This window comes from Eublepharis macularius, chromosome 9 (genome assembly GCF_028583425.1).
Source record: "Eublepharis macularius isolate TG4126 chromosome 9, MPM_Emac_v1.0, whole genome shotgun sequence".
Classification (NCBI taxonomy): Eukaryota; Metazoa; Chordata; class Lepidosauria; order Squamata; family Eublepharidae; genus Eublepharis; species Eublepharis macularius.
This window is the reverse complement of record NC_072798.1, coordinates 92,506,683-92,526,125: the sequence shown is the minus strand read 5'-3', so window position 1 is coordinate 92,526,125 and position 19,443 is coordinate 92,506,683. Positions and strand designations below refer to the sequence as shown.

Sequence of the window (19,443 nt, the reverse complement as noted above, 5' to 3'; positions counted from 1 at the left end):
AACTAAGTACTGAGGAATTAAATGAAGACAATGGGTATGCTGGTTTATTGCTTAATTTGTGTAGCAGTGTTAAACAACAGCAACCCCCCCGAACATTAGGAAAAATAATATAGTAAGGGCAGGGCTTTTTTTCTGGGGAAAGAGGTGGTGGAACTCAGTGGTGGAACTCAGGACCGCCCAAAGACGTCACTTTGGGTTAGCTGGAACAAGGGGGGAGTTTTTAAAGTTTAAATGACCCTCAGCGAAAATGGTCACATGGCCGGTGGCCCCGCCCCCTGATCTCCAGACAGAGGGGAGTTGAGATTGCCCTCCGCACCACGGCTGGAGATCAGGGGGCGGGGCCACTGGCCATGTGACCATTTTCAAGAGGTGCCAGAATTCCGTTCCACCGCGTTCCCACTGAAAAAAAGCCCTGGGTAAAGGTACACTGGGAAGAGAAAGGAGACTGCTGAGCTTTCAGGAGCCTATATTACTAATGAAAACTCTTACCTGAAATGGCAGAGTGGTATATGCAAACCAAGCTGTATTGCATGATTTTATATAATCCTTAGCCCTCTAATGTTAAACACACTTTTAATGCTATAAAAATAGTATTTGGTTGATGGTGTGATGATTAAAGAATTTCCCTTTCGGAGGGCTGGAAAGCAAGAATAACCCATTTATAAAAAGATTCGAGTTTAAACAAGAAGTCTGTTGGCTACAAAAGTGTTTCAGGTTATGGGCAGTGAACAGTATGAATCTGTGGACCTGTGTCTGCCACAGAACTCAGCACAAGTGTGCTGCGGTTGGAAGAAGCAAGAAAGCCCTCCCTGTCTCGGGGGGAAATGCGCATTTCCGTGTTTACCAATTCCTTTTTAAGATGAGTCACAGCACTTGAAGAAAAATCTGAATTCTACCTTTACGACTTCTACTGTCATAGAGAGTGTCCATCAAGCCACCAGGGGATAATTTTAATGGAAAGGTAGCATTATATGCCCTTAAATAAATAAATAGAAATGTGTCTCAACATGTTCCCCAACCTTCCTGTCAGGAGCTCAGAGATGTGTCTGTAGTTCTGTCTGCCTATATTTTATCCTCTCACCCGCCCTGTGAGGTAGATTAGACCGTGAGAGTGACTAGCCCAAAGTCACCAAAGCAACCTCCATAGTTGAGTAAGAATTTGAACGCCCTCATTCTAGTCCCACTTCTCAGTATAATATCCATGTCCTTGTTATTCATTCTGCAGCTTACATAGTTTTATAAATACTTATTGACGACTGACTGTTGAAAGACAGAACCCGCCCATGACACCATCCCCCAGGTGTGATTGGGGTTGTGTTCTTGGAAACCACCTTTCATGTGTTCAGACGATTTCCATGTATTGATACCAACCCAGTGGCATCAGCTGGGAACAGTGCTTTGGAAACTGCTGATCCAGGGCTTTTTTCAAGGGAAATGCGGGGGAATAGAGTTCCGGAACCTCTTGAAAATGAGGTTCCGGAACTCAGACAGCGGCACGGAGGGCAATCTCAACTCCCCTCTGTCTGGAGATCAGGGGGCGGGGCCACCAGCCATGCGACCATTTTCTCTGAGGGCAACCCACTGAGTTCCACCACCTCTTTTCCCAGAAAAAAAGCCCTGTGCTGATCTATTCTGTGTCAGGGAGAACAAAGGAAGGGGATTACATGTTGAAAAGAACAAGGTGCTGCCGCACAAAAATGGCAGCTCAGTGTTGAATACCTTCCCTTTACTGCATGTGGTTCAACTGAATCTTGGTCCTTATGTCTTTATCATGAGAGCCAATTTGGTGTAGTGGTTAAGAGTGCAGGACTCTAATCTGGAGATTCCCCACTCCTCCACTTGAAGCTAGCTGGGAGACCTTGGGCTAGTCACTGCTCTGTGGAGCTCTCTCAGAGCCAAGCTACAAGTGACGCCTGACGCAGGTTGGACACTTATCAGCTTCCCTCAAGTTTTGATGGGAAATGTAGGCATCCTAATCTTGCAGCTGTAATGGAGAGCCAAGCTGTAAAACCAGGATGCCTACATTTCCCATCAAAACTTGAGGTGTCCAACCTGTGTAAGGCGTCACTTGTAGCTTGGCTCTCAGCCCCACCCACCTCGCAGGGTGTTTTGTTGTGCGGATAATAATGGCATACTTTATAAACCTCTCTGAGTGGGCATTAAGTTGTCCTGAAGGGCAGTATATAAATTGAATGTTATGATGATGATGAATATTTTTCTGTCCCTGCCAGCAGTAACTGGTGATGTGGAAAAAATATTCACCCTGTGACATCAAAGCAAGAGGTGACTGTTTTGATCATTTTTATCCAAACTTTATGCCTCTCAAAGTCGAACAAGATGCAACAGAGTGGGAAAATCAACACAGGACTGCCATTTTTAGACATTTCCATGATCTTTGTAATGCACAATTCCATCCTCACCTGTAGTCTGAATACTACAGGAGGATAAATGGCAACTACATGAATTATCCAGTCATCAAATATGAGAGGGTTTCTTTGGCGGTATCCTTTTGGTGTCAGGTTTCAGCAGGTATTACTGCCAGGATTGTTTGTCCTTTTATGTCACAGCGTTGTATGAATACAACCTCCTTCTTTCTAGGCAATATATTTATGGAACTGAGACAGAGAAATCCATAACATATCTGAAAAATGTTGATAATATGTTTTAGGAATGGCTTCTTATCAGTCAGCGTTCATTACTTCAAAATTTGGTGGTTTTGACAAGGATCTTGCATGAAAACATAATCCTTTCATTTTCTTTTTCTTTTTAATCTATAGATCTACATGAATGCTGTATGGCATGGCTGGGCCATTCCTATGTTCTTATTTTTAGCAATTTTGAGGTTATCCCTAAATTACCTCATTGCCAGGTAATTTCTTTGCTTTATGTTATATTGAAGTTAGAGTTTGTCATTTAATTATCATGTAAGGGCACTTGTTTTGCACTAGATAGAGATTCCATATTCTGCTCTCCCAACAAAAGGTTAACTTTTAAACTGTAAAAAAACCAACCTCTTTAGAGTATTCACTATCTAGACTTTAGGATGGCATAAGACACACCAAGGTTTGGGTTTGGCCCTGTCTTACTTTTGCCCAGTTTAATAAAAAATGTTATCATGGAAGTACCCTCTGTGATTATAATTTATTTTTTGCATTTTGCTAACACCCTCACTAATGGAAAAGTTATGTCAATTCTGACTTTATTATATTATTTGTTGTGTTGATAGTGAAATAACTACTTTGTATCCCCATAAAGAGTGATTATACTAATATATTGACTTTGCTATATTGATTGCAAAGTTCTCTCACCCCAGTTCACGGATATGACGGGCCTGTGTGCTGTATAATCATGCCCACCATTCCCTCACCTTTATTGAAATTTTAGAGCTCACATTTTGTCACCAACCACATTTTTAGAGTTCCTGGCACTGTTAGCTTCATCTGCTTGCTGCAGGACTGAAATTCAATCAACACAGTGTCATTTTTGTGACAAAAAGCTATACCTTGATTAAAAGCCTAATTTTAAAGATGCATGCAGCAGTCAACACAGAATGACCGTTTGTGCAAAAACACCGTGAAGTCATAATGACAGCTTATTGTCAGAAAAAGAATGGATGAGCATGTGTTGTCTGGAAATCATTGAATGATGCTTTCGCACAGTTGATGTTGTGTTTGCTCAGCCAAGAATAAACATACAAATTATTTAGTTTAAATATTCAGGTCTGCGTGGTTCCATAAGATTGGGATAACTTTGAAACTGTAGCTGACTGGAGGTGGGGAGGATACAAAAATAGACCGGAAAGATGTTTGCTACCCACACAAGTTGCTTTTAAAAAACCTTACTTATTATCTGTTCTCATGGAGCCATATGAAAAAGACAACATTTCTGTTGATTAAAGGTTTTTTTTTCCTTTTAGGGGGTGGAGAATTCAGTGGAGCATAGTGCCTGAAGTTTCTGAGCCCATTGTAAGTCTAAATTTTTAAATATAACTTTGGGAATGTTTGCTAAGCACTTGAAAACATCTTAAAACCACATAGGAGAGTCATGCAAATTTCTCTCTCCAATCAACTTGGCCGCTTTTTATGAGTGTTTCATGATTAGTTTCATGCATTTTGATAGCCTCGATTTTGCACATAATGCCTCATCCACACAGCCACAGCAACCTTTATTGGCATAAATAATACAGACAAAACAGGAGAAATGTTGTGAAATAAATTCATAGGGCAGCACAATCATGTCCCCAGACAGCAAAATTATCTCAGACATAATGCCTCATCCTATAGGTTTGTTTATTTACAAAATTTATCTCCCTATCTTTCTGCCCGATCAGGGCCACCAGGGCAGCTAACAATTAAAAACAGAACATTATAAAAGTACATCCAGTTAAAGCCAAAGCTGAACTACATCTATAAAAGACAAAAATGGCAATTAAAGCATAAGGCAGGAAGGTAAGGGGATATTGGGCAAAACAAAATAAAACTTCCCCTGCTGGCAAAAGACAAAGATGGAAGGTTGCTTCCCCACAGAAGTATTGTTCCAGTTTGGCATCCAAAGCAGAGTGTTTGTTTTTTTTAAAGAGCATCAGTACAATGTCATCTCTTAAGTGTCCACTTTCCACTGCTGCTTTGTTCTAGCATTTCCCAATGCTGACTCAATATAGTCTTTTTGGAAAGATCACAGCCAAAGCATGCTTGCATGCAATATGGACATGGAGATGGTTGTTGTGGGTTTTCCGGGCTGTATTGCCGTGGTCTTGGCATTGTAGTTCCTGACGTTTCGCCAGCAGCTGTGGCTGGCATCTTCAGAGATGTGACACTGAGAGATCTCTGTCTTTTGGTGCTACACCTCTGAAGATGCCAGCCACAGCTGCTGGCGAAACGTCAGGAACTACAATGCCAAGACCACGGCAATACAGCCCGGAAAACCCACAACAACCATCGTTCTCTGGCCGTGAAAGCCTTCGACAATACATGGACATGGAGAGTTGCTGTAGTATAGTGGTTAAGTGGGCTGCCAATCAGCGCTCTGCTAGTTCGACTCCCGCTTCTGCCATGAACTCTGCATGTGGCCTTGGGTAAGCCACTCCTCTCAGCCCCAGCTGTTTTGTGGGGACGATAATAGTACTGACTTTGTTCACAGCTCTGTGTGTGGCACTACTCTGTCCAAAAGGGTGGTATAGAAGCCCCCTAGTTGTTGTTGTTGTTGTGTGCATTTTGAAGGTCTGCCCACTTCAGTTCTACTGTTCCTGTCCTGTCCGTAAAGATATTTGCTAACTAAGGGACTTGGAACATTTCTCATCCTTGCTGTATTGCTGCAGCAACACTTCACTTTGTAGTCTGGAAGATTTTTCTGCACTGCTTGTATGCTATTTTGCATACAAATGAAGAGCACATTAAATATTACCATCTTTTATTTGAGATAGTGCCTTGTTTAAAGGTGAAATGTTAAAAGAATGAGTAGGCATGATATTTATTTAGTCAAGCTTGCATAGAAGACCACTTGATACTGATCACTTAGGTCTGACACCCGGGAACTAAGGCTGCACTCGCACATTGTCAGAAATCGCACTGTTGAGCCATGGCACTCATTTGCAACTGGATCAGCTTGTCCACACAAAAATATTTAGTTGCAAATGATTGCTATACCTTGATATGTGGATGCATCCCAAATTTAGGAATATACTGTGTTTGACCCTAGTAACTTATATAGTAGATTTCCCCCCCCCCCCTTAGCTATCGTACCTATATGTTCCTGTGTGACCGCTCTGTTCTGTCAGGGTGGCCCCTTCCATACTTTGCGGGGTTCATGGGGTTCATTGGGGGGTTACTGTGGCAGACCAGATCTGTGCCCTGCTTTAGAAGTGCCAGTGCAGCCTTGTGGGTCCAGTGCAGCCTTGTGTGTGTTAATTCTGCCTGGGAAATGTTATCTGTGGGAGAAGCTCTGAGAATGCAGTTATCTATGTTATCAGGAAGATGAAGAGAATCCGAGGACCGAGTCAAAACTAGACATAGGCACAAACTGTATTACGAACCAAAAAAACCCATGAACAGCCCAATCTTCCATTCGTGAACTGGTGGGTCGTGAGGGTCCATGGCCAATGAACCAGCGTTCGTTGGAAGCCCGATTTGTTGCGTTCGCCCGCGGTTTGTGAAGCCAGAAAGTCAGGCACCATCAATCAATTCCCTTGGAAATGGAGCTGGGGGAATGCCTGAACTCTGCACTCCTTCTGTCGCCCTGGAAACCCGAATCGAAGCCCAGCTTACCTTGATCGGCAGGTCTTCCTTCCAACCATGGAGCTGCAAATTGGTTACAATTGGTTACATGGGAGAAGACACCCTGGGGGAGGGAGGGGTAAGGGGGATGTTCTGTAGCCATGGGCACTCCAATCTCATCCCTGCAAACCCTGATAGGCAGTTCTGACAGCCAACCCCTTGTACACTGGGCCAACGTCAACTGATGGCTCTAATTGTATTGAATGGGAGTTTTCTGGGGGCCTCGGATTGGAGAGGGTATAACTCCAAGATCCCTATTGCAATCTTGACCAAACTTGGATGCTGGCTGGAGAAGAACCTGCTTATAACTCCCTGTGAATATGGGCTCTCTAAGTCCAACAGGGGCCGTTCTGACGCTCACGAACCTCAAACTGGTTCATCAGTGGGAAATGTTCATTTCGGTTTGCTGGTTCGGGTTCGTTGTCGGCACCAAACCACAAATCGCTGGTTCGTTAAATTTTTTTGGTTCGTGCCCATGTCTAGTCAAAACAACAACTTTGTTTACTTTCATTTTACTTTCTGCAGCTTATTAGATGTGAACTTAGAACTTAGGTTCAGGGGGAGTAAAGTGGGTAGCGCCTGAAGAATTTAATGCTTAACAGGGGGAGGGGACAGCCATTCCTATCAAGAAGGTTCTTCTGTACTGAACTCTTAGGTTATCAATAAAAGCTTTAACTCATGGATCCTTGGCCTCATGCAGTCTCTGACATGTTCATTACAGCAGGGTCTTCTTGGTGGTTCTATTTGATGGAAATTTAGGTTGGCTGTCAGCCACTCTTGGTTTTTTTCCATAACTGCCCCATCTATATGGAACAGTGTACTGGACTCAATCCTAACACTGAAAAAATGGGACTTAACTTCTGAGTAGACCTGCTTAGGAGAGCTGCCTATATAAATAACAACAACAACATTCAATTTATATACCAACCTTCAGGACAACTTAATGCCCACTCAGAGCAGTTTACAAAGTATGTCATTATTATCCTCCTTGCATTTTGGGAACCCTGTAAAACTGTATTTGGGCAGGGTGGTGGTGAGCTTTACCTTTAAGTGCTTTGGGCTGTTCTGTCTGAGTTGGCTGGTTTTTGGTATCTGTTGTGTTTTGTCTCTCCTATGATGCTTCTCTTTGGTTGTTTTGACTGAGTACTGTGGATCAGTATTTGAACTGTGTCTTGTGCATGCTGGGATAAACAAGGCCAGCAATAACCACTGGCAGAGTTTGGAGCCAGGGTGGACTTACCTGGTGGGCGCCTCAAGCAGTTGTCTAGCACAGCCTGCTCTCAAAATGGTTGGCTCATTTAAATAAGCGGTGACAAATTTAAATAAGCAAAACTAGTTGAACCGACACTCGCTTGTCTTTCTCTTTATTGTCTCGTGTCGTATTTGGGGGTGCCTGGACGAATAAAGTGGAAATGTCTTAACGAAAATGTCTGAATCTGAAAGCTTAATTTCTGACAAGTGATGTTCTGGCAGGAACCTCCAAAGGAAGACCTTACGGTGTCCGAAAAGTTCCAGCTCGTTCTGGATGTGGCACAAAAAGCACAGGTACAACGAGATATTTTCCACATGAAACGAGATATTTTCCACATGAAAAAATGTTGCAGTTATGGTGCAAACAAACAAAGTTTTGTTTGTTTGTTTAGCCAAATAAAGAAAATCCCTTCCAAACTTTTTTTCAAAGTTCCAGTGCAGACAATAATATTCTGGATTTCCTAGCTGTGGTTTAAGAGTTTGGTTACAGGGTCACATGCTTCCCTGTTTCCTACTATTAGAGTGAAGGTTCTTTCTGCTCTGCTGGATTGTCCAGGTAGCTCTATCCCATCAGGTCTCAGAAGCTAAGCAGAGTCTGCCCTGGTCAGTATTTGGATGGGAGACCATTAAGGAAGGCCAGGGTTTCTTTGCAGAGGCAGGCAATGACGAACCACCTCTGAACATCTCTTGCCTTGAAAACCCAACATCATCTCCGTATGTTGACTGCAACTTGACAGCACAAGGAAAAAACAGTCAGGTTAGAAAGAGAGCGGGGACTGTCGGGAACATCTTCTTTGTATGTAGAATGTCCCTAGCTCAATTCCTCACATCTCCTGTTAAAAGGGTCAGGTAGTAGGTGGCATGAAAGACTTCTACTGGAGACCTGGAGAGCTGCTGCCAGTTAGAGTAGGCAAAGTTGACCTTAATAGGCCTATGATTTGACTCGATGTAAAGCAGCTTCATGTGTGGGCCAATCCGAGAATATCAGTGTTGATTTAATAGAATAAATAAGAGCCTATCGGGAGTTTAGGTTAGATTACACAGAGGCCATATATCTGCATTTCAAGTGTTTTCCTTCTCATTTTCAGAACTTGTTTGGCAAGATGTCAGACATACTAGAAAAAATTAAAAAGTAAGTATGTATATATATTGTCTTTACCTGGCAGGAGACCATTTTAGAAGACTTAAATTGACAGGATATGAAGTGCTATAGTGTCAAATGGCTTCTTTTTTTTCTTTTTACAGCTTGTTTATGTGGGTCCAGCCAGAAACCACACAGAAGTTGTATATTGCCTTGTGGGCAGCTTTTATTGCATCCTGCTGTATTCCATACAGGATCATTGGGCTTGCGATGGGTAACCCTTTTCTTTTTACGTAGCTTATCATTCACCTTTTTAAAATATTAGTATTCTGTATGTTCCTTGAGGAAGATTGATGTTTTGTTACAAATAATTCTGCTTGCTTAAACCAAGTCTCGCCAACTCTAGGATTTGGCTGAAGAGAGTTATAATTAGAGGCGGGCACAAACCGAAATACGAACCAAAGTTCATCACAAACCAGACCGTTTTTTTGGTTCGCGAACCGGCGATTCGTCAGAGGGCATTTCTGATGAACTGCGATGAACTGTGACAATTTTTACACTGGTTCATTTGGTTCGTTTTTCAGTTCGTCACTGCAGAGAGCCTGGCACTGATCAATCAGTTTCCTAGGCAACCGGGCTTTCTGCAGACCTTCTGCTGCCCTGGAAGTGATGTATTCATGAACCAAGCGAACCAGGCAATCATGCCGGTTCATGGTTCGTGGTTTGTGAAACACAACAAACCACAAACTGCCACAATCTGCCACATTCCTGTTTCATGCCCATCTCTAGTTATAATGCTTTCTGGGGACTTTGCCTGCACCAGTTCTGCCCTCTGTACATTTTTCTATCCTACTGAAGGCTTCCTGATTCAGAAGAGAAATCAAGCCTGATGGTAAAGATATATGTATGGCTGCTGCAGGCACAAGTAGCCAAAAGCAACTTAACGTAATCTCTCCTTTCCAACTGAGCCGTTTTTTGTTTTAGATTTTTTTAATAAAAGATTTTTTAAATAAAGCAAAAGATCAGAATATGTAGACATATGTATGTCTCTTTTTAAAAGATGGCAACAATATAAGACCACCACTTCCCCACAAAACAATGCTCTACCTTTTAAAAAATCCACCCTCCCCCCAGTGAATAGCATATGTTTCTTCATTCTAGCAGCAGAGCAATCTCCTTTTCATATTTATAACTTCTTTTTACAAGAGGGTATTTTCCAGCTTTGAGTCTTGAAAACCCATACCCTGGACGTCCTGAACTCAGATCTTGCACTTCTACTGCAGTCTAACATGGCCACCCACCTGAAACTCTTCTAAAATAGAAAAACAGCTCCCTCCCTCCATGGCATCAAAACTGCCTCTTTGTGCCCAAAATATTTCTGTTTTGGTTCACAAAGGGCTAGTTTTGAAGGGGTTGGTCTTACTGTTCGGTTTCTATGGAACTGAAGTACGGAGGTGTGCAACAGACACAATAAAATAGTGGAATCCCCTTCAAAATCAATCTTTTGTGTGACAAAAACTTTGTGGTTTTAATTTTGAAAGTTTTCAACAAATGAAGGGCTGATTTTGGAGGCGTTGAAAGCCTTGGAGAACAAGTAAATTTCCATCCAGTGCAAGAAGGGCAACAAATCTGGTGCCAGGCAGTTAGCAAGAGGGAGAACGTTCCAGAGCTGGGCTACCATAAATGAGAAGGTCCTAGCTGTTAGCCTCACCTCTGAAAAGCAGGGAAGTAGAGCTGGCCCTCAAGTGACAATCTTGGAAGACAGACAGGAGCAGAAGGAAGTAGAACAAGATTTGGGTCCAGTAGCACTGTAGAGAAGTAGCACCAGTTTGGTGTAGTGGTTAGTTTGGTGTAGAGTGGCAGGACTCTAATCTGAAGAACCGCGTTTGATTCCCCTTCCTCTAGTTGAAGCCAGCTGGGTGATCTTGGATCACTCACAGCTCTCTCAGATCTCTCTCAGCCTCAGCCACCTCATAGAGCGAATGTTGTTAGGATAATAACAACACACTTTGTAAACCACTCTGAGTGGGTATTAACTTGTCCTGAAGGATGGTATTGAATGTTGTCGTTGCTGTTGTTATGATGATGATCCTTTAAGTATCTGGATCCAGTTTTTTGTAAATGGAATCAATATTCCAATTTTATCATTCTGGAATCGGGCGGGGGGGGGAATCAAATAATAGATATGGTCTCTTCCATGCCCCCCATTCCCAATCTCAAGGATTTTGTTGTACCAGGCTGGGATTGAACTCTGCCTGGGAAACTCTTATGAAAATCATCAGGGTTTGCCTGTAGAGAGTTCTTATGAATATACCAGGAAGCTGTCATTTTTTAAAGAAGTAATTCTCCATTTAGTTGTGGAGATGCATTTCCCCATATATCTCCAAAGGAAAGGGGCTTGCAGTGAAATCCTAAGCAGACTTACTCCAGTCTAAGCTCATTTATTTCACTTGGTTTAGACTGGAGTAACTGCTTAGGATTTCACTGTTAGAGACTTTTTTTTTTTAAATGAAAGTTGGGGACTCAGAGATCCTGATGCATATTTTGGTGTAATGTTATATTGATGTAATGCTATTAAATCACCAATTTTTAAAAAGAAGCACTTCTCTTCAGTACAGAGAAGTGGGTACCATGGAGAAAATAGCTGCTGTGTGAGGAAAACTCCATCCACATACAGCTATCCAGCCTTTGCTGTGATCTTTCCCAAAACTTTGGAGCAAAGCAGGTTTGAGAACGATTGGATAAAAGCTAGGAAAATCCCAAGAGATGAACGAATACACCTCAACGATGTGGGGAAGCGGGAGGGGGGGGGACTCGTTTCCCTGCAGCATAATCTTGGAGCAAATAACACAAGCAGAAACACCTTGAATAAACAGCCGTGACGCTTATAAGGATGATTATCTTGCTTGTAGGCTGTTCGGTTGATTATTCGTTTGATGGCAGACTAGATTATTCGTTTGATGGCAGACTAGATTATTCGTTTGATGGCAGAGCAGAGACAGGAATCCAGTTGTTGTTGTTGTTTTTAAGCCTGATTTGGACCCAAAGCAGCCCTTTTGCATTATTCTGCTCTCTTCCACTGTATCCCCACAACAACAACCTTGTGAGGTAAATTAAGCTGAAGGATTGTGATGGGCCTGTGGCCACCTGACATACTTCTGTGGCAGAGTAGGGGTTCAAACCTGCTGGTTCCAGGTCCTGTTTCTAGCTGCTACACCACACCAGCCCTCTCAAATAGCAGATGAGGGTAATGATTTGCAGAGGTGAAATGGCAGTTAGAAGGGGGAGCTCCCCCCGCCCCCGCTTGCTGTTTCCCCCTGCAAGTTCCTCCCCCATTTGGGATTCTGAGATACATTTTGCCCTTTGAAGGGGAAAAGTAACTGCAGGGAGGAGATTATGTAGGAAAAATATTTGAGGGAGCTTAAGCACCACCTGCTTTCCTCCTACTTCTTTGCAGTAAATCACTCCCCTTACCAGCTGCTTTACAGATGATTTCCAACTACATAATCTCAGATTGATGTCTGCTGAGGATGGCGTGACTCCAGCTTTAGCGCAGGAGTAAATCAGATGAGCAACAGTTGCTTCCACGCAGGGGTTTTACTCTGATTTAGCATCCAGACTGGAGTAAGTTATATTTACCAGCATCCTCACGATGTTTTCCCCTAATCCTTAGATGTGATCCCTTGAGACCGATCCAAGTCAAATCATGTTTGCATACTGTGTGGACAGGAAGGCCCATGTTTTTTCAGGTCCTACTCATATTGGCATCGTTTTCCTTGTCCCTTGTGGCTGCCACTCCTACCTCACACCACCGGAGGGCTTTTTCAGGCTGATAAAAATAGGTAATTGCTATAGAATTGCACTATAGTAATACAGAAATTACCGTATTTTTTAAAAAGCCCAGAAAAGCCTTTGGAGGCAGGGGGTGGGGGAGATGACAGTCACAACGGGCAGAGACAAGGAAAGTCCAGAGAAAGCAATCGAATGGTTGCTCCACTGCCGCTGCAAACTTCCCTGCATTTGCAGCAGCCATAAGAGCTACTTGGAGAGATTTTTTGCCATGTGGATGCAACCAATAAATTAATATCATGACGTGTGTAGTAAAATTCTAGTCATATTGGTGTTGGCCTGATAGCAATTTTGTCTTTCCAATTATATAGGACTTTATGCAGGAATCAAATTTTTTCTTATTGATTTCATCTTCAAGCGATGCCCAAGGTTGCGAGCGAAGTACGATACTCCTTATATCATTTGGATCAATTTGCCCACAGATCCTCAGCTCAAAGAGAGGACTAACGCGACAGTTTCAAGAAGGGTAAATGGCGTTTCTCTTTATTTCGTGTTGCAGTTGAATTGATCTTTGTGTTGCTTCAGTGACTAAAGCACATGGAGGGGAGGGGTAGTTATTGAAGCTTTGGATTGGATCAGGGCTTTTTTTCTGGGAAAAGAGGTGGTGGAACTCAGTGGGTTGCCCTCGGAGAAAATGGTCACATGGCCGGTGGCCCCGCCCCCCTGATCTCCAGACAGCGTGCAGAGGGCAATCTAAACTTCCCTCTGTCTGGAGATCAGAGGTGGGGCCACCAGCCATGTGACCATTTTTAAGAGGTTCCAGAACTCCGTTCCACCGCGTTCCAGCTGAAAAAAAAGCCCTGGATTGGATATGTGCATTCTAGGAGGGCCTGGTGGTTCAGCCCCACCCGTTGGCCCCCATTTCTCAGTGAAACCCAAACTCAGATTGTTTCAGTGGTCCCAGAACAATCTATATCTTGTAGGGTAAGAACATCTTCAACAGAACTTTTTTTCCTGGAAATTCTGGTAATGGGGTAGATCCTACCCCTGTCCCATTGCTCTAATGAGCAAAGTTATTTATTAAAATATTCACACCCCACTTTTTGTTTTGGCTCAAGTTTTGAGGCCTTCTTACAATCTAAGGTGCCTTCTGTTAGAGGAAGGTTTTTTTAAGCTGGAAGGCTACTTGGAGGACGGTTGGATCCATGCCAGTTTCAGAAATGATTCCGTATCAAATAGATTTTCTTTGAATTTCTAAGCTTGTTTTTAACAATATGTGTCGCGTTAGTCTGTAGTCGCAAAATAGTAAAGAGTCCAGTAGCACCTTTAAGACCAACCAACTTTACTGTAGCATAAGCTTTCTAGAACCACAGGTCTCTCCATCAGATGCATCTTAACCTTGTATCTACTTAAGCTCTGAAAACTGTATTTCAGTAGTTAGGCGTGTAGAATAAGCTTCTGCAAGTTACAAATTCAGATAAACCTTCTGGGCGATGGTCGGATTTCTCTTCCTCTATTCTGTTGTCTGTCTGCAACCAGATAACTACTGAACCAATATTGGGTGCAAATTAAAAGGAAAATGAGCAGCTCAAATATAAAAGCACCCTAAAATGCTCAAGTTGCATCTGACGTGGCTTTTTCCAGCGAAACTTCGGTACGTTCAGATGCACAATACGTGTCTGACCTTAAAGCCACAGTTCTCTTATTTGAGTGATGATGAGTAGTCTGCCCCTCGGTCGGACTGGGAGCTGATTCAGACATTCTGGGGAAAAGCCAGAGGTCCGGTCCTGCTCGAATTGCGCCATTTCAGAATGGAGGTATCCAATGGGTGTAGCTGAATGAAATTCAGAAGTACCCTGCAGGTAGAATGGCTAGTGCTGCAGGAAGAGGGCTGTGCTTGATTATTTCTTGCTGGCCTGCTTTCCGCGTTCGGGGAGCTTTTGCTATGAAAGAGCATCCAGGTGTTCTGTTTCCCACTTTGTCACAACTAGTTCCCGTGTTTTGTTTTAAAAAACACTATCTTTGTTGGCCAGCTTTATACTGGCCATCTTGCAATAACCGGAGGAGTTACTAAAGATCAAGATTTTGTGAAAAACCAGATCCGGTGTTAGAGATAGGAAGCCCAGAAAGCTATACCCGATTTGAATGAATCGACAAGGTGTGCTCTAACCACTGATGCGTTACTGTTTTTTTAAAGATTGCAACCATTGTGTGTAGTCTCTTGGTATGTGAGTAAGCTCTTGCAGTTTCACTCAATTCATGGTTTTTATTCTGTATATGATACGATAAATAGAGTTCACTTTTTTCTTTTGTCACTGTCACATTTGTGTTTGTTTGTTTTTTCTTTTCCTGCTAGCTGTCAGGGCATGAAAAGGTATGGATCTTAGCGTGGAGCACTTTCTTTCGATTTGATCATTTTGTGTTCATAATGAGCAGGTGCCTTTCCCCCCCTCCTTTTGTGTGAATGTGTGTGTGTTCATGTAAGCCTGTGTGTCGTGTTAATTGTTATTTTTTTGTTATTTTATATATATATAGTGACGTTTCATTCGGGGGGGGGCGGGGTTGCTTCTCCTGGCATCTTAATTCTGAATTGTGTGCTGTGATGTTTTAATACCTAATCACAGGAATTCCTTGGTGTGCTTAGAGAAATTTTCTTTTATCTGTCACTTCCTTTTGGAAAAAAATGCTTTATGTTTACTACCCCTTTACAGGCGTGATAGAAACCCTTATTTCTTGCTGTAGTCTAATTCAACATCCATCTATCCTCTGTATAGATATTGAGGTGTCCTGCGGTACACTTTAACTGGGAAAAAATTAAAATAGCATGATGTAGAGAATATACAGTCCATCCAAAACTAATTCCCAGCAGTCAGGGCATATTCTGAAGAATAAAGTCAGAATGTGTTCCCTAACAGATATATCAGTATTTTTGATATCTATTGGACTTTAAATGTGTCATTTAAATGCCCAAGTGCTTAATTGGGGATTTTTGCATCCAAATCGTTGAAGTCAGACTAAATTTTCTACTAATGAAAGGCACTTCCATCAGCAGAACAGAAGTGACTCGTTTCCCCCCACCCCACCCCTACAACCCACTCATCTATTCAAAATGTTGTTTCTGCAGGACAGGGGACCCCAGAAACAGCAAATTGGGTGGGGGGCTGCAGCAAGGAGGGGGGTGGAGACTGGCAAAAATTACGCCTTCCGTTCCATTAGCTGAAAATTTAGTCCGGATCCAACCCTTTTTTTTAATACTAAACATTAAGGAAAAACTTGTAGAACGCAGTTGCTATTTCTTAGAACTAGAGAAGAGTAATATGCCTGTGACCACACCAGATAAACTGTCTGATGGGTGCTATATTTTACATTGTTAAGGCTCAGCGTATCGCAGCCCGGTTGGTGCCTAGATTGACTAGGAAGTTCATGGAACCTGCTGTATGCTTCTCAGAAGGTTGTGTGTAGTAAACACACAAGATTCTGCCTCCTGTTTTCCAGTCTTGCAATGTCCTTGCTAACCAGCTGTTGCTAGAAAAAATCGTGCATAATATTGATTTCCTGTTTTCCTGAGCTTGGTGGAAGAATACCTACCTATTTGAAAGCGAGATCCAGGTCCAATATCTTGCTCTTTGATTGCAGACCAACACTGCTACCCACCTGCAACTACCTATTTCAAGGTTTTTTTAGTCTCTCAAGGTTGGAAATTAATGGCCAAGATATACACTGGGGTGGATCCAACCATCAACTAAGTGGCTCTTCCTCCAACTTAAGTGGTTCTTAAGTTGGAGGAAGACTTCTTATACTGGAGGAAGACTTCAAACTTGAGCAAAAAGGAAAAGTGGGATATAAATATTTTAATCAATGAATGAATGAATGAACTTTGCTCAGTAGAGTGGTAGGGCGGGATAGAATTCATCCCACTGGCCAGGATTCGCTGTATACATGAGCGCTTCTGGAGTGTCCCTGATGCTTGCAGGAAGGACTTTTCAATGGGCCGTCAGAAGAGAAGAGTTGAAATATTTCTGTGTGTGATTCTTTATATCTTAGCCAGTATTTACCCATACAAAGAATAATTAAATGGCTCACTTCTTTTGAAGCCATATTATTTCAGACTGAAAAAGAAATCCTGGCTTGCATTGTGATGGAATGGCACTTCCCAGTTTTTCCCAGGAGGTCAGCAGATAGTTAAGAACAGCATTGGGGAAGGGGCAGAGTTGGGGTTTGCACTGGGAGAGGAACAATTTCTGCTGATTCCCATATCCCAATGCTGACACCCACTTTGCTCCCCCCATGCTGTTCTTGACTATCTACTGAGCCCTGGGATCAGTTTGGGAGAGGAAAGTCTTAGAGCTAAAACACACAAGACAAATCACATGAGGATACTCAAGCAAAGAGGGATGCAATGTTAGCCAGGAAGCTGAGTTTTAAAAGATTGATCGAAGGTTGGTATTGCCTACACTACCTACCACACACAGCTAAGCCACCCTGGAGATATGCCTTGGGGTCCCCATTTTTCCGGGCCATTCTGGATTGTCTTGTCGTATGCCTCCTCGTTCTTTACGATGGCCCCCTCATTCTTTACGATGGCCCCCTGGATTGTCTTGTCCTTGTATGCCTCCTAATTCTTTACAATGGCCCCCCTTAATGATGGCCACCCCTCATTCTTTACAATGGCCCCCCTGGCCTCGGTGTCCCCATTTTTCCGGGCCACTCTGGATTGTCTTGTCCTTGTAAGCCTCCTCATTCTTTATGATGGCCCCCTGATAAGACTCAGCTACAGTGAGATAAGACAGGACAAGGGATCTCTCCATTGGGAGATCTTTGGACTAAGCTCCACTGTAGGCACAGCACCAGCCCAGATACAGGTGCATTATTGTTCCTCATTTGTTCCAACCAACGCCCAACTAGAGAAATCCAAGCAAGGACCTACCTGTATCCTGTACATTGCCAGTAAGAGCCAAAACAGATACAGGAAACCAGTTTTTTTTTTTTTTAAATGGGCACCTAATCTAGCATCCTCTTTTTCATGGTCACCAACCAGACATTTCTGAGGGTGGTGTTGAGATAAGAACTTTCTGGAGTTTTAAAAGACTGAATGGAAGGCTTGGTCAGTTTCCTCTCTCTGCAGAGCCACCAAGATCGCTCCTCAGAGGGTTTATTTATTTCCTCTTTGCCTCCTGAAGGGTCTGTCAGTTTCACCTCCCCTTCTGGGAGATGAAGATGAAATAAACAAACCCTCTGAGGAGCTATCTTGGTGGCTCTACAGAGATTGGAAATTGACAAAGCCTTCTGGCTTCCTGGCTAACGTTGCGTCTCCCTTCTCTTGAGCGTCCTTGTGTAATTCATCTCATGTGTTTTAGCTCTTTAGTGAGCTGCCATGGGAGGTGGAAACAAAGAACCCCACTCTGTGAGCTCTCCTCTGCTTGTGGCTCTTGCGGATAGATCTCTCTGTATCTGGAAAAATAGCATATTCAGCCCTTCTGATGTGTTAGCTTTCCAACGGAAGAGGCTTGTGGCCATTTTTTTCCCCACCTGCACCAGGAAGCTTGTATAATTTGCGCCATGTGAGTCTGAATACACAAGTTGACTGTAACACATAGCCATACGCGGAGATGCCACTCCCAGACTTAGCCGTGTTGTGTCAAAAGCCGAACTGGGTCTTGCATTTGCAGAAGTCGAGGGCCGTTCTGAAGAATGTAAGCAGGATGTTTTCTCAGGAAGATACATAAAGTTGCCAGTCTCTCGTGTGATTTATGCATTGATGACAATCCAGTTTTATTGTCTTTCAGCTTCAAACAGCAGCATCAAGAGGTTGCCCAGGCGCAAGCACCCCAGCCGGAGTCAGCCGAGACGAAGACAGCAGCCGTTTCCATACAACTAAGAGAGGCAACTTCCATGAAGTCTTCAACCTATCCGAAAACGAACGTCCTTTGGCAGGTAGCGACACAGGTGTAAACATTGGTTTCGGCTGTGAGTAGAGGTGCTTTTATGAAGAATGGTTTACAGCACTGCATTATTCTGAACTGAACTGTACTGTAACATTATCTGCTGTCAGGTTTCCTTGGCAGGAGGTCAAATTAATTTTTTATCTGCCATCCGGAAGGCTCTCTGTGCAAACCTGATGCCCTCAGCCTAGCTTGCCTTTTGTGGTAGTCTGAATTTGAGAGGGGAGGAAAAGTGCATAATTCAGATAGAGGAAGTAATTTAATCCAGTGCTTGAAACAAATATTTTCCTGTTGAGAAAAGCTTTTTGAGTGCATTTTTGGTCATTCCTTTTAAAGAAATTAATCACAGAAGTACATCTTGTTCTTCCATGTTTTCCAAAAATTAAAATGGTCAGGGCTCATTTCAAGGGGGAATGCGCAGGAACACAGTTCCGGCAGTTCCCCAAAGAGGTCACATGTCAGGTGGCCCCGCCCACCTGACTCTCGGCTATTTTGGGCCCGTTTCAGCCTGGATTGGGGCTGAAATGGCCCGGATCGGGCCTCTGACGGATGGTGGATCCTGCTCAGCAGCAGCCTGATCCTGACCATTTTGGGCCCCTTTTTGGCCATTTCAGCCCCTTTTTGCCATTTTGGGCCCAATTTTGACCCTGAATGGCCAGGATTGGGTCCAAAACAGCCATGATAGGTGATGTCAGGGGTGTGGCATATGCAAATCAGTTGTGCTAATGACACATTTCCAGTGATGTCATATGCTAATGACCCTGAAAATGGTCTCATTTCTGGGCCTTCGTTTGCCCACTCTAAGGTCTGTACGTTGATTTCTAGCCACCTGCATCAAGAATAATGTCCCTGTGTTCTTTTACAGTGTGTGAAAATGGCTGGCGTTGCTGCTTGATTAACAGAGATAGGAAGATGCCCACAGACTACATCCGAAATGGAGTGCTATACGTTACCGAAAAGTATGTCATTTGCACAGTTTACCCTGGAGTGCTGGGCTCAGGAGGCTGAACTGTTTCAGGGAACACTGCTTTTTAAATTAAGATTGTCCGCAGCTGTAAACTTACCCTGCTGTCGAATCAAATGGCAGGTAGCAGAAGGTGCATGTTTA

The 19,443-nt window shown here is 43.2% G+C and overlaps 1 protein-coding gene across 3 annotated transcripts in view; it reads left to right on the top strand.

The window, feature by feature from the left end:
* Window positions 1–19,443, top strand: part of GRAMD4 (GRAM domain containing 4) — a 124,692-nt gene that overhangs the window by 93,511 nt on the left and 11,738 nt on the right. For all 3 annotated transcript variants that reach the window (XM_054988365.1, XM_054988366.1, XM_054988364.1), the window contains exons 9-16: window positions 2,778–2,869; window positions 3,917–3,965; window positions 7,746–7,817; window positions 8,612–8,655; window positions 8,769–8,878; window positions 12,765–12,919; window positions 18,180–18,327; window positions 19,201–19,294. In XM_054988365.1, coding sequence (XP_054844340.1) covers window positions 2,778–2,869; window positions 3,917–3,965; window positions 7,746–7,817; window positions 8,612–8,655; window positions 8,769–8,878; window positions 12,765–12,919; window positions 18,180–18,327; window positions 19,201–19,294 — 764 coding nt within the window. The remainder of the gene's footprint in view (window positions 1–2,777; window positions 2,870–3,916; window positions 3,966–7,745; window positions 7,818–8,611; window positions 8,656–8,768; window positions 8,879–12,764; window positions 12,920–18,179; window positions 18,328–19,200; window positions 19,295–19,443) is intronic.